At 39.3% G+C, this 17,196-nt stretch overlaps 1 protein-coding gene across 1 annotated transcript in view; it reads right to left on the minus strand.

Annotated features, from left to right (window-relative positions):
• Nucleotides 1–17,196, minus strand: part of ank2b (ankyrin 2b, neuronal) — a 399,789-nt gene that overhangs the window by 139,351 nt on the left and 243,242 nt on the right. Inside the window, exons 19-23 of the mRNA XM_060826565.1 lie at nucleotides 10,421–10,519; nucleotides 8,626–8,724; nucleotides 4,118–4,216; nucleotides 3,533–3,631; nucleotides 458–530 (exon numbers count right to left, since the gene is read on the minus strand). Coding sequence (XP_060682548.1) covers nucleotides 458–530; nucleotides 3,533–3,631; nucleotides 4,118–4,216; nucleotides 8,626–8,724; nucleotides 10,421–10,519 — 469 coding nt within the window. The remainder of the gene's footprint in view (nucleotides 1–457; nucleotides 531–3,532; nucleotides 3,632–4,117; nucleotides 4,217–8,625; nucleotides 8,725–10,420; nucleotides 10,520–17,196) is intronic.

Raw genomic sequence — 17,196 nt, forward strand, 5'->3', positions numbered from 1 at the left:
CCAATGAATGAGCTCTATCAATATTTCATCAAATTTCCCTAACCAAAACAGAAGTTGCTAGAGAAGGTCAGCAGATCTGGCAACATCTGTGGAGGGTAATCAGAGTTAACGTTTTACATCGAGTGACCCTTCCTCAGACCCCAGGAAGGTCACTTGACCAGAAATATTAACTCTGACTTCTCTCTACAGATGCTGCCAAACCTGCTGAGCTTTTCCAGCAATTTCGGTTTATGCTTCTGATTTACAGCATCCACAGCTCTTTCCATTTTCATCATATTTCACTTTCATTCTGGAATATTAAAAACAAAGTATTCAAACATTCTCTGAACATCAACACTTTATATTTTTTAAAACATTATTTTATTTGAAAATGGATCAGTTCCACAATGAGAATGATAATCATAATTTTTGTGATGGCAACAATTCATGTCATTGTATAGAAAAATATATTTCTCACCTTCCTCATCTGAGACATCCAGAATCTCGGTCATTGTCTCAGGTACATTCAGCTTGTGTTTTTCAGTTACCGTCTGCAATAAGCAGGAACAGAATTATAGGATTGTGTCAACTGTTTGCAAGAACTACCACTGGATGGCAACAAACCAGCTATATCTGCAGTACTGACAGTACTTTGAAAGCTATTCCAATGTACAGCCAAACACACTCACGCCAATTAGATACCTAACTATTAAATCAATAAGTACTTATCAGTTTATTCAGAGGATAACTTTTTCTCTGTTTAATGACTTCATTCAATTTTATATTTGATTTGAAACTTGAACCACTTTTCCCTAAACCAATAACAATGAAAATCAATTGACGATAATGCCAATAATATTGAAAACCTGACTGCCAGTTGCCATGGTGGGGGGGTGAATGGTAGGCATGAGCATTGCCTCACCTTTTCCCTGCAACGTCCCAAAACATATTTAGGGTAAATGGAAGTTTAACATCAAACAGACTACAAAAGAACATCATGGCCTAACTCAACCAATCTGGGTCTGGTCAGTCAGGCTTGTCACAATAAATACAACCCTAAAACTTTTGTTACTTAATGGTTATGAATCCTTTCACCAGGTTAAAGTTACAATTTGATTTAAACAGATTCCACAGTGAATGGTATTGACCTGAATATTCATGTGTAACTGATATTATTAGTTTTATTTAACTAAATTTCATATACTTGTGTCATTGTCTGAAACAAAAACACATGAATCAGATAGGAGTTAATTCAGGATGTTCAAAGAAAAGCATGAAGTAATTATTAGGAACAACAAAGACTAGTTAGTGATAATTTCTCAGTAGCCAGAGCATTGTGTAGTACAGGCCTTTGGATCAATACAACTTGATCAGCAAAAAAAAACAGCAGTCAAATGAGGCTCTTATTGCACACATCCTATGTAACTCCTTACTGTACATTCTTTTCAGGTAATGTAATGACAAATTCTATATTCACCAGCAGGTATTTGGGATCATATATTCTCAATTATTTATTGCAGTTAAATGGGTCATCTGTTACATTTATGTTTGATTTCATTATCTAAATCCATATTCCTTTCTCTTTTTACTTTGGAAAAAGATCAAACAGCAAGTGCACATCAATAAATGCAGAAAATTACAGCAGAGATGCTTCTCTGTGATATTGTTCTCCTTATAATGCTTTGCTCATCATAGTGGGCACTGCTCAAGACTAAAAATGTAATTTTGCAATTTTGTTCAATATCTAGGAAGCAGATACCATAAACAATTGTATTGACTCAGAAGGGGGTTATTTTATAGATTGTAGTTGCTGGTCCATATACTAAATTCTGAAATTCACTGGGACATATCCCACACTCTCAGATTAATATTTTGCTTTGATTAACAGAAAGTCTGTTGTTTTATTCTGAAGTTATATCTAAACTTGGCATATGCTTTACTTAATTCTAATGTAATAATAGTTGCAATACTTAAGCAGAGTGTAAATGATTATGATTTCCTAAAGTTTAAACTCTATTGTTTCTGTTACATAATTCGAGATTCTATGAGCATTATTGTTTAGAGTTCTGCATTTGTTGAATAAACTGTGCAGCCAGTTTATGAAAAACTGAAGTCTTCGCCAATCTCATCTTAGTTATCTCCACGAGCCCAAATGTCAGCATTTTTCTTCCTATGTTCAGTGCTTTATGCTCTGAGTAAATTTAATCTGCCATTGTACTGTCAACTTGTATATTTCTCTTATGCCCGCTGAAACAAGCTAGCAGGCTACTTAATTCCATGGAAATTAAGGATGGGCAACACATTCTTCCCATCTGAAGATTACAGCAAAGAAAATAATTTTCCCTACTTACTTTACTTTTTTCAAATTCTATTTTCTGTCATTCTTGTTTTACTATTGTACATGCGCAGCATTATTCGTATTCAATAGGTCCGTTTGTCTTCTACTGAAACGTTCATTCAGTTTACTTAAGTCCCTCGCTCATTCCGCTCATTTATAAGTTTTTTTTAATGTATTCTCGACTCCTTCTATTTTATGTTTTGAGTTACTGGTTCATATCAAACTGTGTCATTTTGTGGACACTAACATCCAAAACTTCCACAACTTCAACTTCCTTTATGTGTCAAGGTCATTTATATATTCCAGGTTAAGATGAGCTTTGTGTCTCAAAAGGTTCAATATTACAGTTATTCACAAAATATTACATTAATCTGACTCTACACTATTTGGATAATTGGCTGTTTGAAGCCACCTATTAAAATCATTTCTATGTTCTCATACATCCAATCTCTCTATTCACAACAAACTGTCTTCACTTTTTTGCTCATCCAGTGGTCTATAATACAGCATTTAAGAAAAAGAGATGCCTATCCAGAATAATTAGTTGCGTATCTTTCTGCAGTGTGGCCGGTTACTGTTATTCTTTCACTCCAATTTGTGGCCCCTTCACTAAGGATGCTAGGAATGCAAGGTGAGTGCCTGACATTAATGAATTAATCACGAGAATTTGGGAAACTGAGATCCTGAAAATGACCCCCAACTCAGTTGAACATCGACCTAGTCTTTAAAATCAGGTTCACAAAAAATGGTGCAATTTCAGCAGCAATTTGTGTCTGACAATCAATTAATTTGTAAATTAGTTTATTGGTTTTGCTTCAATAACCATACTGTAAATTAACATGATTTTTTTTCCTCATTGCATCAATTTATCTAAGAGTTCTGCTGCATTAGACTGTGAAGCAGACTGGCTCATATTTTGTTCTATTAAAAATATGTGCCTTTGATGGAATCAGCTCTGTATGAGAATTCAGATTTTCCTCACATTGCAGAATGAGTCATCAGCAACACCAAACAGTAATATATCAAAAATAACAACCTTGCGTCTCTGGTGTCATATTTTGTTCAATAATTTAATATTTAAACCGATCTGTGGCAGTACAAAGGTTTATAACTTCAGCTTGTAAATAATACTGCGAAATAAAATCAAATCCACTCTTCAAATTCTAAAACCATCCCTGAAGTATTGATGAGATTTCCCTTCAGGGATGTACTCACTGTTGTAGTGGTGGTGACTTCTTCTGTGACAACCTTCAAGGTGTCAACCACAGAGATATATCCAAGACGTTTGGCAATTGCTAAGGCAGTGTTACCATTCTGCAAAGATAGATTTGGGTTAATTTATTAGTTTTATCAGGACTTTGAGACAGCTGATGGGTCACAAACAGTGATCAATAAATCCTAAAAGTATATTCATTGAAACTTTTCATTCATCATATCTACTTGAATCATGCAGAATGGCTTCACTGCTATTCGCTGACAAGACCTTTTCTACGTCATAAAACTTGCAATAATTTGGAGAGGTGTTTATTATTAACGGCCAAATAAACATGTGATCATTTCCACAGTTCTTTAATTCCAAAAACTGACCCTATTGGCATGGTTTAAATAAAATGATTATACAAGGTGTACATAATTAAAGACAGCTTACACTTAAATGGATGATTAAAAAAAAATCAATAAATCATGAATTTCTGGGGTGAGAACAGTAATTAGCACTATTTCCTATGATCATTACTGATGCATTTGCCTTCTGCACACAGAATCTGCCAGCTACTCTACCAAGCAAAGAGATATACTTACTGCAGTGATGGCATTGGCTCTGGCTCCGTGCTGAAGGAGGACATTGATGATATGGGTGTGACCCTGTTGTGCTGCCTGATGCAAAGGTGTATATCCATTCTGAATATTAAGCCAGATTCATTCAGGATTCAGGAGCATTAAAATAACAGGGAAAAAATGGCACAAATGAGAAATCTGATTGCTTGTCATTAGCATAGTATTGAAAGAGTGATTTCAGAAAGATTTCTCAAATGGTGAGAAAGTCATCTTGAAATGTGAAGACACAACAGAGCTTTTGAAAAAATGTGTAGAGACTGCTGTCTAAGAATATTTGATGAATTTCTAGTAACGCATCTGGGAGAAAATACGCAAAGCTGCTACTCAACGTTGTTGGTGGAGTGACTAAATGTTTGTGCCAATCAAACGTACTGCTTTGTCCTGGATGGTGTAAAGCTTCTTGAATGTTGTTGGAGCTGCACTCATCCAGGCAAATGGGGAGTATTCCATCACGGTCCTGACATGTGCCTTGTAGATTGTGGACAAGCTTTGGAGAGTCATAAGGTTTAGCCTCTTACCTGTTGTTGTAGCTACTGTCAATGGTTACCACCACCACCCCGCCCCCTCCCCCGGTGTCGTGTGGTTGAAGAGTCCTAGATGGAAGATGAGGATGGCAGATTTCCTTCTCTGAATACATTAGTGAACAGATGGGTGTTTTGGATAATCAACAATAGTTTGATGGTCATCATTCGACTCTTAATTCCAGATGTTTATTGAATTCAAATTCTACCATGTGCAGGGCAGGATTCAAACCTGAGTTTTGGATTAAAAGTGTAGCAATAATACTACTAAGACACATGCACGTGTACACACAAGCACACACACTCATCTACTCCTCCAGCTTCCTGCTTCCCCCAGTTGCTAGGATACTAAGACTCAATTGGAATGGCACCCAAGAAAGTAACACCTTTACGAGAAAAATGAGGAAAAAAAATCGTGACAGAGTTGGGGAAAGAGACAGCATTATACTTGGGCAGAAAGAGGCGTTAGAAAATGTGACATGTTTGCTCGTGGCCCTCTATTTCTTGGATCATGTGGGTCATTGGAGCATATGAGGTTAAGGGGTAACCTAATAGAAGTTTATAAAAACATGAGAGACATCGATAAGGTGAATAGCAAGGGTCTTTTTCCTATGATGGGGGTCAAAACTAGGGGACATATTTTTAAGGTGAAAGGAGAAAATTTTAAAAAGAACATGAGGGGCAATGTTTTTTCACACAGACAGTCATTCAGGTGTGAAATGAACTGCCAGAGGAAGTGGTGGATGCAGGTACAGCTACCACATTTAAAAGATATTTGGATAAATACATGACTAGGAAAGATTTGAAGGGATATGGGCCAAACACAAGCAAGTGGGAGTAGTTAGTTTGGGAACATAGTTAGCATGGACTAATTGAACCGAAGGGTCAGTTTCCATGCTGTATGACTCTATGATACATAATAGTTACTTCTTATGAGTCTAAGGAGAATCCGGTGGAGGAGACAAGGATCTTGATTCAGAGTTGATAGGCAATGAGATCCTCACTGCCTCTTTGAGAGATATCACATGTCATTTGTGCACTAAACAGGACAGTGGTGAGACTTACCCAGGATCAAGAAGCCCAGAGGCAGAAGCCTAAGTGGGCAGCTCAACTGAACGATAGCGCCACTAGCACTGCAGATCAGGGGGATAACTGTAAGAACAGGCAGAGTGGATCTCACCAGGCCACCTCCTTTCTAATGATGAGGTCCTCAATCAGGAACCAAGTGCCTTTGAACAAGCAACCTTCCTTCCCTCACAATTCCAACAGCATACAAGCAATACCCCGACTACCACTGGTTAATAATAGCAGCAGTAGGATGAAGCCCTCACAAGGGCATTACTGCCCTCTACAGGGCTTGAATGATGATAGGGCAGAAAGACCATCCCATTGACGCACTACTTTAACCAATGCGTAGAAAGAAAAACAGTCCTCATCCATCATGCTCCCAGCTTAATTAAGATTGTTGAGATTTAGCTGGTGCCAACAGAAAATGGCAAGGCTCGTGTCTTCCCATCTCACTGCACTGGGATTGATGTCCTGATCACCATGAACTTTATGATGTCTCAGCTGCTATTGGATTGAAGCAGTTCACATCCGGGGACAGCCAGTTCCCTGAGCAGTCGGCTGCATGTACCTGAAACTGCCCCCCTCCACATCCTTCTGATATCCCTTACTAGAAATGGAGAATGCCTGTCAATTGCTGGTTCCCATGACATAAGGCCAGTGGGCTCCATGAAAATGTCTGGGATTGGAACTCATTTGATCCTGAGGTCAGATTCCTGAAACTCACAGGACATTTCAGCCCTTTTTACTAATCTCCTCCAAAGATTCTCTTGCCACAGATACCATCTCAATCCTGGAAACTTGCTTAATATTAGACAATGTGTCTGCATACTCCTTTGCCTTTTCAATCCAGAGCTGAACATTAAATTCCATATTCTTCTAATTCAATTACAAACTTGACTCATTTCTCTATGTTTCTCACCTACATTAAAACCAATATTCCCTCTAAATGTGTTTAGGAAAGCACAGGCAATTTTAGTATTTTGCTGTTCCACACATATAGTCATTCAAAGGGCCTGTGAATGGTGCATGCAGGGACTCTCATGTCTGTCCAAGGCCATACGATGATACAGCTGGGGGAAATACTCATTGAAGTCCCAACCTGTAACTTTGTACACGCAGATTTCTCTAGACTTAGAAGATTCTCAGGCATTGATCAAAGTTGGTGTTCTGGCCTTGACGGTGATGAAGTTCTAGCCCAACATGAAATGGTCAAATAATGGGCCACTTACACATGTACTGACATTTTGCAATATTGCAGACAGGTCATCCAATGATACAGAGATTCCCCCAACCCTAGAGAAGTAGCTCTGTTAATACAGAGACTTTGAAGGTGCTCCAAATAGAGGCATCCTATGAACACTTCTGAACCTACCCACAAGACAATTGGCGATTATAGCTATGCCTCTTTGATCCCTAAGGCTTTAGAATAAAAAGGCTCCTCTGCACTGCTTTCAGGAGAACACCTTCATTCACCTGCCAGGTCTTAGCGGTCACTCAACTACTGAAGGGTGGACCCCAACAACAATTTACAACAAATTGAGTTTCAAATTGCATACCTAGAGCTGGCAGGTAGGCAGTCGGTGTGATCTTGCCTCTACTCAGGGATGGAAACAGAATAGGATAGTTTCCTATTGCTCCCAGTCAGGACTTAAGACTGCATCCAAGCGACTGTGAAGACTCCAATCTGTGGGTCAGTTGTCCCCGTGCCTATGCTGCTTCATATTATATCACTTAATACTGACCAAATATTGACTAGGAGGCATAGTAAAGTTCTAGGGATAGGAAAATTTACATGACAAACACAAAGCTAGTTATGATTGTTGGAAGCCAATCAGTGAAATACAATACTATCAAAATTCCTCAGAGCAAATCAATGTTTAAGTTTTAAACAATGTCAGACTTGAGGTTATCCAGGGACACCGTACATTGTCCACCTCCATTCCCAACTCCTGTTAATACAGGAGATCTTGCCAGCCCACAAGAGAATCTGGTCCTGGCTGCTTGATTTAATAACCATCCACTGCATTGTGGCTTCACTATTTTTAAATGTTATTGGCACACCTCTGCTGTGAGACTTGAACCTCACCTTTTGACTCAGAGTTAAGGATACTTAGCACAGTCCCACAGAGCCCTGGATATTTGAAATCAATCTCTTCAGTAATACTATGACATACCTCTGAAACAAGTATGACTTTATCACAGCCTGGAGAAAGTGAGGACTGCAGGTGTTGGAGATCAGAGCTTAAAAATGTGTTGCTGGAAAAGCGCAGCAGGTCAGGCAGCATCCAAGGAACAGGAGAATCAACATTTCGGCATAAGGTTCCTGAAGAAGGGCTTATACCTGAAATGTCGATTCTCCTGTTCCTTTGATGCTGCCTGACCTGCTGCGCTTTTCCAGCAACACATTTTTAAGCTTTAACACAGCCTGTCTAGCTCAGAGACAGGGATGCTACCATCCCACCACAACAGATTGATTGGCTTCATTATGTTTTGTGTACAATACAACGGCGCAATTCACTAGGTATAGTCCAACAGCAGCTCCCAGCCCTGTGAGTGCACACATTAAGACATGAGCAAAAAGACCATGGAAGCAGCATAAAGTCCAAATTCCCCTCCAAGACACATACCACTCTGATTTGTATTCATATTCCTGTTCCTTCACCACTGCTGTATCAGAATCGTACAATTCCGGATCCAATATTACAATCCAAAATTTATTATGACTGCATCTGCCGCAGTGAATGAACATCCTCTTTTCTTGGCAATTAAAAATTGTCAAATAGTGATTTTAAACAAATAAAGACTTGTCAGTGTCATCTGCATCTCAACAACAAGTGTTCAAAAAGATTACGTTTCGTGAAGAAAAATTATTCTTGGTGTTACCTTGGTTTTGGCATTAACATTGGAACCGCGCTGCAGGAGGAAATTGACCATCTTAACATTTCCATAGTGACAAGCCACAATCAGTGGAGTGTAGCCAACCTGAAAAAGGAAAGTATTAGTCAGAATGCAGCTACAGGGATTCTGAAATATAAAATTATAGGAAATTAAAAGGGAAAAGGTAGAACCATTTTCAATCAGCATACTATAATTCTAATAACTTATAATAAAGAGATAGTAGGCTAATTAAATAGATACTTTGATTCTGCCTTTGCAAAGAGAACACAAGTAATGTCCCAAAAATATTGGGGAACACAGGGTTGAGAGAGAAGGAGGAACTGAAGGAAATCAGAAACTAAAGAAAATGGTTTTTGTGAAATTATTGGGATTACAGGCTGATAAATACCTAGGGCCTGATCATCTATATCCCAGAGTTCTTAAAAATGTAGCCCGAGAAATAATGGATGCACTTGTGCATAACTTTTAAGATTCTAGAGAGTCTGGAACATTTCCTACAGATTGAAAGTTTGCTAATGTAACCCAACAATTTTTTTTTAGAAAGGAGTCAGGAAGGAAACAAATACTGCTGGACTGGTTAGCCTCACATCAAGAGTGGAAAAGATGCTACAGTTGATTATAGAAGATTAAAAAGCACAGCACTTGGAAACAATGACAAGATTAGACAGAGTCAGCATGGATTTATGAAAGGAAAATTATATTTGATAATTTAGTGGGATTTTCCATGATATAACTTCTGGAGTTGATAAGGAGGACCCAGTAAATGCCGTTTACTTGGACTTGCAGAAAGCATTTGAGAAAGGTCCTGCATAAGAGATTAGTATTAAAGTGCATAGGATTGGAGAGTATACTAATATGGATACAAAACTGATAGACAAAAGAACAAATGATAATAAATGAGTCTTTTTGCTGAGTAGCAAGCAGTAGGGTATTTCAGAGATCAGTGCTTGGACCCAGCTATTCACAATATATGTTAATTACTTAGACGAGGGAATTAAATAGTATTATCCCCTTGTTTGCAGATGGCACAAAGTTGAGGGGAGAGGGGGCAGGAGGATGCAGAGCTATTTCAGAGTGATTTGATCAAGTTGAGTGATTGGGAAAATACAGGTGAGTTATAATGTGGATAAATGTGATCTTTTACACTTTAATAGCAAAAACAGAAAAGCAGGTTATTATCTGAATGGTGATAGATTAGGAAAGGGACCTGGGTATCATTTTATACCAGTTTCTGAAAGCAAGCAGACTGGAGCAGCAGGTGATAAAGAAGCCCTTCGTAGGGAGAAGTTTCAAGTACAGGAGCACAGATTCATTGGTGAAACTACACCTGGAATATCATGTGCAGTTTTGTTCTAGCTATGAAGGGAGTGTAATAAAGATTTACCAGACTGATTTCTAGGATGGCAGGACTGACATATGAAGTAAGGTTGGATCAGTTTGGACTATTTTTGGAAATATTGAGGAAGACAAGGATGGAGCATAGCAATGACATCCTCATTCCACTAACAGCCAAAACTCTCACAGAAAGAATTATAACTTGAACGTGGCACCAGAATGTGACAGACACATTAGAACCTTGCTCCCAGTATTCAGAAAAAATTGTGGCCAAAGAGAGAGAATAAGAAACTAGGCTATATCAGGCTATATAAAATGTACATTATACATGTTCAGAAGTTCGCCATCATTACCAATACCTATAGCATATTTAAAACATTATGAAGAGCTGTGAAAACAAACAATGATAAAACAAATTAAGAAGATAAATTCTGTGCTGTAGTACCTTAGTCTGTGCATCAAGATTTGCACCTCGTTTTACCAGAATTTCTGCAACATTGACCTTATCCTCCTGAGCTGCCAAATGCAGTGCTGACAATCCACTCTAAGAATAGACACATGAAAGAAATGTCATGATTAGTTTACTTAAAAAGCAAGAGACCACTTTATTTAAAAAAAACGGACTCCTAGGATTCCTTTATAAACTTAATGATTTATTATTCCCTTTCTAATCCCATCACATAATTTTCTAAAGCTATCTCTGCTGTTTTGTTTACTTTCTGCATATCACATAGAAGTCCCATAGCTTTAATCATTGCTACATCCATTGAAAGCATTATTCAGGTCATCCTCCAGGGCAGCTGAGAACAACATTTTCTCACATTTACCATAGGAATCTGTACCGTTCAAAACAACATACTGCAGGCACTTCTCCATTGGGAGTTCACTATAGACAGATGAATAGTGGATGTGAATACAGGAAGAGAAATGTAGACAAGTGAGGAAAGAAATACACAACTATGAGGATCAGAGTAATGGTACTGATTTTTGTTTTAACAGGACAGGACTTACAAACTAAATGGGTTGAGGATGGTAGTAGTAAGAGAAGTCTTGGTAATGTCCTTAGAACTTATGGACATGGAGTTTCACCTCCGATGATGGCATAACTTGTTTAACTATGACTACTGCTTTGAGGCAGCTGAATTGACAGGCTTCGCTCTGTAATGGTGGGAACATTGCAAAAGAGGGTGCAGCCCAGAAGCAGGTAAGTATAATATGACTGAGGTGAAGAGTGGATACAGCACGATTTGCTGTGTCAAAGAAGAGATTGATTGGGAATGAGGAGAAATCAAAGGCAGAGATGAGCATCTGAGGAAGATTGGCATGGATCCAAAACAAATATCAATAAAAGAGTATGGCAAAAATTGTTGGAAGTGTGGTTGATGATCAAGAATACCTATAATTTCTGCACAGACTAATAACTTTGTTTTGGTTTTGGGGGATACACTCCTTTTTCACTTGGCCCACAAGCTGTGCTGAAATAAAGAAATCACAATCTTTTCAAATAGTAATCCATGTTTTCCTTTAAAAATTCAGTAACAGACAACTAAAATACTCAGGCCTCAGATTTTACTAAGGTGCCAAACTGGTTTTCCACTGCAGCTTGCAATTTAGCAGATCAGAAAATCTGTCACTTCTGGCACCTATCATTCTCGTCCAAAAACAGCAGATGGACACATTATGGGTGGTAGCCGGTCGTGTGTGAAGCTGGGAGCGGTGCCTGGAATAACCAGACCAACACTAACTAGCCTAAGAAGAATATGACTGTGAACAAAAACTTTCTGTTCACAATGGTGCCACAATCAGGGGTTGCAGGGACGAATGAGTGAATTTCAAAATGTTGGCATGGTAGGCTGATGTTTTGAAACTATTGCAACAGAAAGTTGCTCATCTTTTGGTTTTATCTTCCAGATGATGAGGAGTACAGTAAGTGAGATGATTCATTCCTATAAATACTCCTCTAATTAAGCACACAATCCAGTTATTGACTTACCAGAAGGTCAGAAGTTTAATCTTTCAGCCACAGTACTTTCATTAAGATTTACAGGATATGCCCCTGAAGAATATGCACTTTGTACTTAATTTGCATTTTAATAATCTTTAAGCTGACTAGAAAAAGCTGAAAGGTTTGGAGTCAGAATGGAATAATTTAATCAAATGTTAAGAAAAGACAAATTGATTGATTTTAATAACACAACCAACCTACTTTCCTGTTTATTCACACTCAAAAGCTTCTAAAGAGTGAATTCTAAAACAAAGAAGTTACACATGAACTCTCATTTTTATTCTGAAAATTTGACTCCTCAGAGTTTGAAATTTCAATGGATTCTTCATGCCAGATATTGAGGGTAACCTCCAAGTCAAACTGTTACAGTTGTTTTGAATTTTCTCATGCAAGACAAATGACAGCAATAAACTTGTCCAAAGGCATTCCATTAAGTGTCAGCTGTACATCTTTCTAAAATCATTATGGTTTTCATAAATATGTATTACAAACCAATGTTTTAATTTTAAAAAAATACCTGAAGCTATAAATTTGGGGTACTGCAGTCCCAATGGAAGCATAAGGCTGAATATCTTAACTGGTATTATCTCTTGGGATTCACATAATAGACTGCTGGTTTCACCAGTTGTCAATGGTCTGGCTATTGAATGGAGAGATAAATGGCCCTGGGGATGATGCAAAATGGTCCTGCTCAATCACCTCACCTACAAGGTCAGTCAAGGACTTGCTGGTAGCAAGAATGTAATAACTACTCAAACTTCTTGCTATGATATATCTTAAAAGGTATAAGTGAGTGCCACAGATAGATTTTTACTCTCTATTTTCTGCATCATTTTTCATTATGGGACCAAAAATGTGATCAATGGCCATGTGTGTCCAACTGAACAAACAACACATGGTGATGTGAAATCGAGAAACAGGGATATTTTTGCGGAACACATCGCCTAATAAAATAAAGACAAGGATTTGAATATTGGGTGCCAGGTGGTGGGAGAATGCTCCCTTGGAAAGTCCTTGACACCAAAATCTAGTGCTCAGTTTTCCCAGAATTTCATGTCCAAATCCCTCCAAATAGCTTTCCAGCCACCAGAATACCAAAACGGCTTTGTTTTAATCAAAATCACAAATGGCCTCTTACATGACTGTGACAATGGTAAATTTTCCCTCCTTATCCCCTTCAACCTGTTTTTAGCCTTGGAAAGAGTTAATCACATCATGGCCCTGCAAGACCTTTCATTGTTACACAGCACAGTGGGACTACTCTCACCTTCTTCCATTCTTACTTATTGAATGGTAGCCAGGGAATCAATTGCAATGGCTTCCCTTCCTATACCACTCTTGTTACCTTTGATATCCCCCAAGGTATTTCCTTGCCACACCCCATTTCTTATCAAGGTATTACCATTTAACTATGTAACCCAGGAAAAATAAACAGCATCACTTCCACACACATGCTGATATAGACTCTGTGTCAGCACCACTTTCCTTAATTACTGTTCTGTTGCCAAATTGCCTGATGGTTTGACTGACATCCACTGCTGGATGAACAGAAATTTACTTCAAATAATACTGTGAATACCAAAATTCTTGTCTTCAGTCCTTAGCCATCAATTCCTTGCCACTCCGTAACAACTAACTGAAGCTGAACCAGATTATTTGCAATCTTGTGTCATTCTTGACCCTGAGTTGAGCTTCTAACTACATACTTACAACATTACCATGACTGCCTATTTCCATCCCTTGAACATTGCCCAAATCTTCCCTAACCTCAGGTTATCTGCTGCTGTGCACTTTATCCTTGGTCTTGTTTCCTCTAGATTAGAATGGACATCTACGTAAAAACAATGACTGCAGATGCTGGAAACCAGATTCTGGATCAGTGGTGCTGGAAGAGCACAGCAGTTCAGGCAGCATCCAAAGTGCAGCGAAATCGACGTTTCGGGCAAAAGCCGTTCATCAAGAATAAAGGCAGTGAACCTGAAGCGTGGAGAGATAAGCTAGAGGAGGGTGGGGGTGGGGAGAAAGTAGCATAGAGTACAATGGGTGAGTGGGGGAGGGGATGAAGGTGATAGATCAGGGAGGAGAGGGTGGAGTGGATAGGTGGAAAAGGAGCTAGGCAGGTCGGACAAGTCCGGACAAGTCATGGGGCTTCAGACTCACTGCCTTTATTCCTGATGAAGGGCTTTTGCCCGAAACGTTGATTTCGCTGCACTTTGGATGCTGCCTGAACTGCTGTGCTGTTCCAGCACCACTGATCCAGAATCCAATGGACATCTGACTAGCCTCTGGTCCATAATGCTGTAAAATATAAGAACAGAATTAGGCTTTTTGGACCATCGCATTTGCTTCACCATTTGATTGTTTCTCAATCCCATTCTCTGCTTTCTCCCTGTAACCTTTGATCTCCTTACTAATCAAGACCTAGTTATCTCTGTCTTAAGTACACTTAATAACCTGATCTCCACAGCTTTCTGTAGCTGAGTTCCACAGAAAAACCACCCTCTGGATGAAGAAATTCCTCCTCATCTCAGTTCTAAAGGGTCATCCCTTCATTCTGAGGCTGTGTCCTTGTGTCTAATCTCTCCTAGCAGTGGAAACAACTTCTCCCCATCCACTCTAGCCAGGCTTCCCAGTATTCTGTAACTTTTGTCAGTATTCAATGAAATTCCCCCTCACCTTTCCAACTTCTATTGAGTATAGACCCAGAGGCGTCAAACACTCTTCATATGACAAGCTCATCATCATTCTTGTAAACCTCCTTTGGACCCTCTCCAATGGCAGCACATCCTTCCCAGAGGACCCAAAAACACTCTCATTATTCCAAACGTGGTCGGACTAGAACCTTATACAATCTGAGCAGTACATTTCCGCTCTCTTCTAGACCTCTTGAAATGAATGTTAACATTGCATTCACTTTCCCAACTACCAACTGAACCTATATGTTAACCTTAAGAGAATCCTGAACTAGGACTCCCAAGTCTCTGTGTGCTTCAGATTTCCAAAGCCTTTCCCAATTTAAAATATAGCCTATGCATCTACTCTTCGGAACCAAAGTATATAACTTCACACTTTCCCACATTAGATTATGTCTGCACTTCTTTGCCCACTGGTGAAACCTGAGTCCTTCTGCAGCCTTCCTGCCTCTTCAACACCACTTGCCCTTTCACCTATCTTTGTGTCATCTGCAAACTTAGCAACAATGCCACCAGTTCTTTCATCCAGATCACTAATGTATAACGTGGTGGTCCCAACATAACCAGTGAGGTGCTCCACTAGTTACCAGCTGCCATCCTCAAAAAGACTCCTTTATTCCCACTCTCTGCCTTCTGCCAGTCAGCCAATCTGTTGTCCATGCCAGTACCTTGCCCTAACTCATCTTATTTAGTAGCCTCTTGGGAGGCAGCTTGTCAAAGACCTTCTTGAAATCCAAACAGATCATGTCCACTGGCTTTCCCTTGTCTAAATTGTTCATTACCTCCAGAAAGAATTCTGACAGATTTTTCAGGCATTACCTCCCATTGACAAAACCCTATTTTACCAAGCACTTTCAAGTAATCTGCAATCTCATCCTGAATAATGGATTCTAAAATCTTACCAATGACTGAGATCAGGCTAACAGTACAGCAAAGGAAAAGGTCCTTCAGCCCACCAAGTCTGTGCCAACATTTGGTGCCTTTCTGATCTAAAGCCTTATGCTTCCACGTGGTCCATACTCCTCTATTCCCTGCCTATGCATGTACCTGTCAAGATGCCTATTAAATGTTGCTATTATACCTGCTTTCACCACCTTCTCTGGCAATGCATTCCAGGCACATACCACACTCTGTGAAAAAAAACTTGCCTCCCACATCTCCATCAGATTTTTTCGATTTTACCTTAAACCTAGTAACTGGCATTTCAACTCTGGTGGAAAAACAGACTCCGACTATCTATTCGATCTACATCTCTCAAAATTTTGTAAACCTCTATCAGTTTGCCGCTCAGACTCTAATGTTCAGGATTGTCCAATCTCTACTCATAGCTAACTTCCTTCAAACCAAGCAACATCCGGGTAAACCATTTCTGTACCGTCGCCAAAGCCTCCACATCTTTCTGGTAGTGTAGTGACCAGAACTGTATGCAATATTCCAAATGTGGCCAAACTAAAGTTCTATACAGCCGCAACATGACTTGCAGCACCTTCTTTTTAGGGATGGTCACTACATTCACCTCTGTCCCCTGACTATCTTGAAGTTCTGGTGTGCTACTGATGTCTTCCATTGTGAGGATTGATTCAAAGTACCTATTCAGTTCCCCTGTGACGTCTTTGTTCTCCATAAATAATTCTCCAGCCTCATTTTCCAACAGTTCAATGTCCACTCTTCTAAAGACTTTTGCCATATTCTCATATTACAAGTTAGCCTACCCTCATATTTCATCTTTTCTCCCCCTTTATTTCTCTTTTAGTTGTGCCTTGCTGTTTTTAAGGCTTCCCAATGCTCTGACTTCCCACTGACCTTCATCATTCTGTATACGATTTCCTTTGCTTTTATGATATTTCTGACTTCCCTTATCAGCCATGATTATTTCACCCTCACCTTAGCAGGTTTCTTATGAGTTTCTGCTATACCTCCTGTGAAATTCCTGCCATTGCTGTTCTACTGTCTTCCCTGCTAGGCTCCCCTTCCAATTAACTCTGGCCTGCTCCTCCCTCGTGCCTTTGTAGTTACCTTTAGTCAATTGTAATACCATTACATCTGATTCCAGCTTCTCCCTCTCAATCTACAGGGCAAATTCTGTCATATTATGGTCAATGCTCCCAAGGGTTTTTTTCACCTTATACTCCCTAATCTAGTATGCCTCATTACACGTCACCAAATCCAGAGTTGTCTGTTCCTGGAGAGCTCTACAACAAGATGCTCTAAAAAAAAGATCCATCATCAATTATAAACCTGAGGCCTTCTCCAAATTTATTGTCCATATCTTATCTCACAGCAATGAAGCAATGTATCCCTCATGGCAAGCAAGGTGATGGGAAGGACAAATAACTGGGTGAGTTGGTACGAGAGGGACCATGGCTGAGAGGGTCCATTTTCAGATAAGAATGGTGGTGCCCAAGGGCAACATTCCTGCATGATTCCTTTCCTGCTGCTTTTGACCTTTCAATTTCCTTAAAACCTTTGATCAAACCTTGGCTTGGTGTCAAATGTCTTTTGGTAGTGCTCTTAAGTAGTAGC

The sequence above is a fragment of the Hemiscyllium ocellatum genome, chromosome 1 (genome assembly GCF_020745735.1).
Source record: "Hemiscyllium ocellatum isolate sHemOce1 chromosome 1, sHemOce1.pat.X.cur, whole genome shotgun sequence".
Classification (NCBI taxonomy): Eukaryota; Metazoa; Chordata; class Chondrichthyes; order Orectolobiformes; family Hemiscylliidae; genus Hemiscyllium; species Hemiscyllium ocellatum.